Source organism: Geospiza fortis, unplaced genomic scaffold (genome assembly GCF_000277835.1).
Source record: "Geospiza fortis unplaced genomic scaffold, GeoFor_1.0 scaffold17, whole genome shotgun sequence".
Taxonomy (NCBI): Eukaryota; Metazoa; Chordata; class Aves; order Passeriformes; family Thraupidae; genus Geospiza; species Geospiza fortis.
In genome coordinates this window covers 1,714,745-1,722,581 of record NW_005054438.1, presented here as the reverse complement: position 1 = coordinate 1,722,581, position 7,837 = coordinate 1,714,745, and the positions used below count along the sequence as shown (strand labels likewise).

At 41.7% G+C, this 7,837-nt stretch overlaps 1 protein-coding gene across 1 annotated transcript in view; it reads right to left on the bottom strand.

The window, feature by feature from the left end:
* TMPRSS2 (transmembrane serine protease 2) overlaps positions 1-5,878 on the bottom strand; it is a 13,259-nt gene extending 7,381 nt beyond the window's left edge. Inside the window, exons 1-6 of the mRNA XM_005427256.2 lie at positions 5,828-5,878; positions 4,810-5,008; positions 3,810-3,893; positions 2,110-2,229; positions 670-799; positions 116-223 (exon numbers count right to left, since the gene is read on the bottom strand). Coding sequence (XP_005427313.1) covers positions 116-223; positions 670-799; positions 2,110-2,229; positions 3,810-3,893; positions 4,810-5,008; positions 5,828-5,842 — 656 coding nt within the window. The 5' untranslated portion in view covers positions 5,843-5,878. The remainder of the gene's footprint in view (positions 1-115; positions 224-669; positions 800-2,109; positions 2,230-3,809; positions 3,894-4,809; positions 5,009-5,827) is intronic.
* Positions 5,879-7,837: the final 1,959 nt, after the last annotated feature.

The following is a 7,837-nucleotide window of genomic DNA, read 5'->3' as shown; positions in this document are numbered from 1 at the left end:
AGCAATCCCCACTGGAAGATGTGCTTGCACTGTGCTGCAGGCAGAAGCTGCACCTCCTCCAGCATCTGGAGAGAGCCTGGATGAAAGGAGAGAGGCTTTTATTAACCAAAGATACCTGCTGTACAGCTTTTTGTACAAGTCTATATTCCCAGCACTTGTGTTCAGCTTCATGTAGCTCTTAAAGCTGACGTCAGGTACCCCACGACTGTAGAAATATGTATCCCTAAAAAACAGAAAGTCCACCATGAAACCCAGCAGCGCTTTCAGTTTTCAAACAGGTGATAACAATGAGCTGTGCCAAGCCAGAGCTTCTGACACGACAGCACTAGAAATCTTTATTTTTGTTTATTATATTTATTTTTGTGAACGTGGAACCCTGGTGGTGCAGCCCAGCCACAGTCGCTGGGTTAAAATATTTATATCATTTGTTTATATCATTTATATAAAATTATATAAATATAATATAATAAATATATATCATAAATATATTTTATATAATACTGATATCATTTATATCATATTTTTACCTAATATGTATGCACCTCATGTAACAGGGCAAGATGAAGAGATGCCTTTGCCAGTACATTTTCACAGCAAAGTCTCAGACACATTGCAAATGGCAAGAGGGAAATTTTAACCTTTCTTTTTCTGAGCAGAGGTTGCACTTACACGCTGTAGCCCATGTCTTTGCATGCAATCTTCCCATAATCATCATTCCAGTCATCGTGGCAAACAGGATACCAGGATTTGCTGACAGGTGAATAAACTTCCAGGATAAAATTTGGTCCAAAAAGTCTAACTGCCAGAAAAGGCAGAAAGGGAAAAAGGAAAACAAAAAGGAAACTAAGAACACCACATGCTATTATTACTGCCCTCTCTGCTTGGAAGTAGTTACCCATAATATCCACTTCATGTATGAACTGATGTTAATTTAATGCTCCCTTCTATTCTAAGTAAATAGCCAGTAGACAGAAATATGGCAATGACTTCTTTACATGTAAGGCAATTTAGAAAAACTACCAGTTTTAAAATACAAATGTACAAAATAGGGTTCATCCTTTCATTTTAGCTTTTATGCTCAAAATTCTTTTATATTCTACCACTGAGAGAGATTGCAATAATGAAAATTTCCTGATCTTTTCTTCATGCAACCATATATTTCTTAATATATTACATACTGTGTATAAATAAAATGATATATCGAAAAATAGATCATATTATCTTATTAATATCTTTATTATTAAGATATTATATTATCTCTTAATACACCAAATTTCTTCAGAGAAGTGCTTTGTAAAGCAAGAATGCAACCAGGGGCAATTAGCTCTGACATTCCACGTCCCATTATGTATTTGCTTGCACAAGAATTTAATAAAAAATAGTTCAAGCAAAAGAAGAGATTGAAACAGGCTTCTCCAAGAAGCCATTATTCTACCAAATGGAGTGGAACAGCCGCCAGCAAATGCTAACCCTGCATGAGAATGTGCTGAATAAAAGTCTGCAGAGGGAATTTAAAGTACAGCTGGATTTTCCAGTGTGGCACTGGCACGACCCAAGATGCCAAACCTCTGGAATGGACAAGGCTTCCACCTTGATTTCTACCTTCAGCTCTAAAGCTTCCCTTGGCATCTTTTCAGTTCAAAGCAATGATTAGGCCAGGCTTTCTTACACAAATGAGTTAGGAAGTAGTTGAAGAACTAAGAGGAGAACAAGGAATACAAAATACATGGAAAAACACAAGCCTGACTGGAGACCACCAGGTTTGTTATCACCTGAAGCTTACTGAGAAGTCACCACTGACTGTTCCATCCAGAGACAAGTTCTAGATCCAGTTCTGCACAAACCCCACTCAAATTAAAAGGTGAGATTTAAAAAAACTGACTCAAAGTCAAGGCAGCTCAAACCCCTGAGCATTTTATTTCAGCTTTTCAATCGGGCTGGAAACAAACTGAATATGTATACATAACACACATCCTAAACCACTTTAAAGACAGACCTTGGGCTAAAACAGCCTTGTTGCAGCTTAAGCAAGCTCTGGGCAAGGCAATGTGCCCCCAGGCTCCTGCAGTTGATGCAGATTTCCCCCAGCCCTTGGCTGCTGTCACTCACCACAGCGGGTCTCGTCCTCCCCGTTGGGGCAGTCGCTCACTCCGTCACACCACTGGGAGGGGGGCATGCACACCCCTGAGGAGCCACACTCAATCAGGGAGCTGAGACAGTGATTCTCTACTGCAGGGAGACAGAAACACAGCCACGAGGCTGCACGTTGTCACCGTGATATTTTATGAAAAACCCCTTCGCCAGGATTTTTCTCCTGAGAAGCTGAGAGGCCTCAGAAAAGAAACGTAAACAATAATTATCTGATTGCTTTGGAATGTGGTGTGGAGGTTGCTTACCAACAGGTGCATCTTTGATTGGTTCCATGTGAATTGTTTTTAACTAATGGCCAATCCCAGTCCAGCTGTGTCAGGACTCTGTCTGTCATGTGTTTTTATTATTCATTCCTTTCTAGCTTCCTGATGTCTCCTTTCTCTTTCTTTAGTATAGTTTTAGTATATGATATGATACAATAATATAATAAATCAGCCTTCTAAGAACTTGGAGTCAATTCTCATCTCTCACCTCGTCCTGGGACCCACAACACCACAACAACTAGTGACCACCCACATCAGCCCAGCTCTCAAGGAGTTTCCCTCTTTGATGGAGCAAAATGTTGGAAGCGGCTTTTAAACCCAGAGGTGGGAGGGACCCAGCCTGCCCCAGCAGAGATGGATTGCTCTGTCCTTTGCCCAGATCAAGTCTCTCATGCAGCTGATTGGGTTTTGGCCACTGGCCTCCCCTGAATAATCAGGCACCATGGAGTTGTCAGAAAGGAATAAGCTTTGCACTGGCAAAGTGTTAGCACGTAGAAAAGGAAAAGCAGAGTGAGTGCCTCAATTATGTACTTTTGCTCTTGTTTCAAACAAGATTACACTCACCCTGCTTAAATCAAAATGAGTCAAAAAAATGCCCCTAAGAACACAAAGTGTCATCCTAATAGTTCTAAATTGACCCCCTTAAAGTCACAGAATAGTTTGGAAGGGGTCTTTAAACATCATTTTAGTCCAACCCCAATGCAATGAGCAGGGACACCTTCCACTGGATCTCTCCTTCTCTTCTCCTGAGCAGGATGGAAAGGAGAGGTTCCTAAAACTACCAGATTTCTAGTTTCCTGCTTTTTTAGCAAAGTAGCTTTCATAGAAAGGGAAATTAAGACGGCACAAGGCAAACTTCACCTGAGCTGAACAGAATTGGTCCAGCCCTGCATCAGAGCTCAGCCACCCCAGCTGGGGATGATTTCCAAAGCAAACATCCATGGTACAACTTAGAGTGCTGAGACAGGCTGGGCTCATGCAATGTTTACACAAAAGCCCCACAGAGACAAATAAATGGATGTAAATGACTTCTGCTCCAAGAGAGATCCCATTTTAGCAAAGCAGAACACATCTTGACCATTTACACTCCTGCAGTTAAGGTTTGCAGACTTATTGCAATCCCCTCCCTTCACCTGAAATTAAGTGAAGCTCAAATTTGGAAAGTAACAGCAGCATTAAAAAGAAAGAAAAAAAAACCAAACCAAAGCTTAACCCACATATAAAACTGAGCCATTAAGAAGCAACATTAGTTCATCTCTTAGGAGAAAAGGAAAAAAGACTTTCCTGTCCTTAATTCAGAATAAAGCATAAAATGAGAATGGGTATCTCTAACTTGAAAAGTTTAATACATCTTTTCTTAAAAAAACAATAAATAAGGAAAACAAAATAACTTACCAAAATACCATATGAAGAAAGCAGCAATTGCACAACAAATGACTATTAATATAGATAATATTATTATTATGGTTTTCCTTAGACCTGAAAAGAAAGCAAGGAGAAGAGAAATTAGGTTCACAAATAAAGTTATTTCCACCCACCAGTAATTTCCACCCACCAGCACTATTTATTTGACATTAAAATCAGTCATTTTTAGCCAGACTTTTCCCCATTCCACCATCCTTCCTCCCAAAGCCCCCAGCTTCAGCAGCACCCCAGCCAGCTGTCACTTCTTCATGACAGGAAGAAAGGCATGAAGGAAGTGACTCCTTCAACACACAACTGGGAAGGGAAAGTCCCTTTCCTTTGTTATCTTACTTCAACAGATCCCAGGCCCAAAACTGTGACAGCACCAGTTGTGGGTTTCTCTGGGTCTGGATTGAAGGCACTTGAGATGGTGTTCCATGTTCAGACTCAGGTGTTTATTATTTCTTATCAGTAAAACAGTCTCACTGCTGTGAGTTCTGGAGCTTTTCATCAGAAGGCACAAAATGGCCAACAATCTCTTGTTCCAAAGTCTTTTAGGACTAAACTATCCAATGAAGAACTGACACCTGGGTTATTTTCCCTTTTAACCCAATAACTGATCCCACAGAGCTGCAATGGGGACTTTCCTGCCCAGTTACAAAATGCCACCCAAACCCATGGAGAAGAAGGAAGAAGAAGCATGAAGAACAAACCCAGGACAACACCCTGTGCCCTCCATCTTGCTTCCATCCACAACATACTAAAAACCCCAAAACCTCAATTTCTCACCCAGTGATACACCTACACTGCTCTCTATAATCTATTTCACACTTTTGTGGATTCTGGTCTATCTTGAAGTCTGGGAAACTTTCTCCATGAATGAGGGTCAGAGTCAGTGCTGCCCTGGGGGTCAGGGCACCCCAGAGCAGACAGAGAAATATTCCCAGTGGGTTTTCACACAAAACCAGAAGAAACCCCCCCCATAACTTACTGGCTGCACAGGTTCTCCTGGGTGGGGGTGCTGCTGGCCTGCTGGACTGGTGGGTGGCAACCCTTGGGACGTAGCTTGGCACGGAGGGAGGGTTTGTGGAGAAGAGCTGTGGGTAGGGGTGAGCACCTGCTGCCGGCCTGGCAGTGTAGGGGGCCTCTGGCTGGAAGCCCCTGTTCTCGTAGTATGGCGGTGGAGGACCCTGAGGGGTGGCATGGGGAGGGAGGGAACAGGAGAGAGTGAGAAACAAGGACAAAAACCTCCCAGTCCCACTCTGTAAAATACACCCCATGCACACAGAGCACTTACTGGGGACTCCAGTGTACACAGACAGAGAGATTCACAGAACATGCCCAAAACCTCACGGTTTAAATAATAAAAATAACACAGAGTGAGGCTGGGAATGCTCTGGCAAGATCAGTTTTCCTGAGCTTGCTTTCCATAGCAGCCCAGCCTAAGAAGGATTCTTGAGCCCAGCCCTCCCAAGCTGTTTGCACAAATGGTTGCCCTGGGACATCTGACAGGATAGAAATAAACAGCAGGGACAGCTGTGGGCTGCACCAGCACAGAAAGAAATGCTGACAAGTAACAGCCTTTGTCCAGGTCCAGGATAAATGCTTACTGCCCCATTTCGTGCTGTGACAGCACCAGGTACACCTAAGCTATTTCTGACACACACTGGCCTCCAACAGGAATATTTATCCTGCAAGAGCTTTAAGAGCTAGTTAGAAGCCATTCTAATCTATCCCACCAAAACAAGCTTAAAAAAAATCAAAAGTATGTGCCAAAAGCATAAATCTCCCCTAAAAGTATCGTGAAATGTTGGTTAATTCAAGGCTGTTACACCTGCCTCACAGCATCTTTCCCCCTTTTTGCCAAAAAGGAAACACAACAAACAGTCCCTGTTTTAAAAGACTTGTTAATCAGGACATCACTCAATGGGATGTTACGTGCAAAGAAATAAAACCAAATTAAAAGAAAATAATCAGCGAGGAATATTGTGAATATTTTGTTTACTTACTAGAGTAGAGGTCATTTTTCCTTTGTCAACAGTACAGAAACAATTCAAGTGTTGGGGAGTAAAGTGTGAACCTATACAAACAAACAAAAAAGAAAACAATCACAACTGGAGGCTTTGTCCAGCTTTCTTGTCAGTTTTCCCTTTGGAAAAAGGCCAGATTTGCAGAGAAAGGGAATAAAACAAATTTAAAAAACCAACAAAACTCCAAACCAAGCGGAAGTATTTGAAGAGAGGGTACAAATCAAGGTGCAGCATGAAATCAGATCTCAGCAGCCTCTCAATACAAGCCTGAGGATTGTACAGTGGCAACTATTCATTAGCACGAGGGCAGCACAAACTGAGAAGGTCAAGTCAGTGCTCACTCTGGCTGGCAGAACCAGAGTCAGAGAATCTCCTGGCAGGGACCCACACGGTGTCAGTGCCACGGCCAGGCCCTCTCTCAACACTTACTCAAGTGTCTCTCTGAGGTTTATGACACAGAAACCAGCACAGCGTCAGCAAATACAAATTCAAGCAGTTCATGATGCTTGCAGCCCCCACAAGGCCACGTTTTTTTCACTCTTAGGTGCTCTAAAGAGTTGTTTTCTTGGCTGTGTGTTGTAGCCACCGAACCAAAAGCAGGGAGAGAAGCACTGCCAGGGAACTGTGCCACAGCAATACTGAAAGTTTTGCAAACAGGGGAAAAGAGAGGTTCTGCACTGAATGCTTCAAGCATCCAGCAGTTTATTTTAAAGTTAAACGTTAACGTTGAGCAAAACCACTGATTGCCACAGACACAAGGAATACGAAAATGTTTGCCACAGACACTAGAAATACAAAAATGTTTGCTGGTGCAGATCTAAAATAGGCAGCTATACATCTCCACAAGAAATCATTCTAATAAATGCTGCTGTCTACTGAGTCCTCTCATGTTGCTCTACAAGAAAAAAAAGCCTACAAAGTGCCTCAGTCCTGTGCTGAGAAATACCTTTCTCTACCTTGCAGAGCAAAACCCTGCACTTAGCAGCTGTATAAAAGCACACCATAATTCAGCCCAAAGTAATATGTTATTTTTTAAAACCTCTGTCAAGGCATCATCTCACCCAAAACTGAACTGCAAATGTCACTGAAGCAGATTTCAGCAGCTGCTCAGCCCCTCAAGCATGCCAATTCTTTGTGACACTTCAGGAAGGCTGATGCTGGTATTTGCTTATCAGCAAACATGTAAATAATGCACCACTGCACTTATTTGTGTGGCAGACAGGTGAGCCTTACTCATACTCACTGAAAGTCCATCAGACTGGTGACTAAGGCTCCAGGACTTCTGCTTTGCTTTATGTCCCATCCATCCTTGCCCAGCTCTTCTCAGCAGTGGGGAAGTGCAGCTCTGCCCAGACTTGGGGACAAATAAATCACAGGAGGCTGTTTCTGTTCCTTGTTCTCTGAAAAGGAGAAGGAATAAAAGGGTTAGGAAGTTTAGTGATACCAGAGAGATGTGGTGATTCTGAGGGAAGCCAACAGGTACTAAAAAAAATCCCAAATACTTTTGTTATATTACCGTTTGAAAGGCTTTGCAAATTAACAGAGAAGAGTGTTCCTCGCTCTTTTTTGGGAGTTTCTGAGAGTGGTTTTGGTTTGGTTCTATTTGTTTTCAAATGAACTGAGGAAAAAATATCTCTCTTGCTTAGCTGGTTTTCCACCATCACTCCAAATTTAGTTCTTGTTAATCTATTTCCTATCCAGCTTCTGTTTAGCTGTTATAAAATACAGGAACTCATAGGTTCCTGTATTTTATGGTATAATATAATATAATATAATATCATATCATATCATATCATATCATATCATTAATATCATATCATATCATATCATTAATATCATATCATATCATATCATATCATATCATATAGTATATTTACATATTTGCCAGTGTTTTAAAACTACAGGAAACCAAAATCACTGACCTGCTGTTAGCTTTGCAAATGTTTCAGGCAAAAATCAATCTGTAGCATCCAATAATGACATAATCTG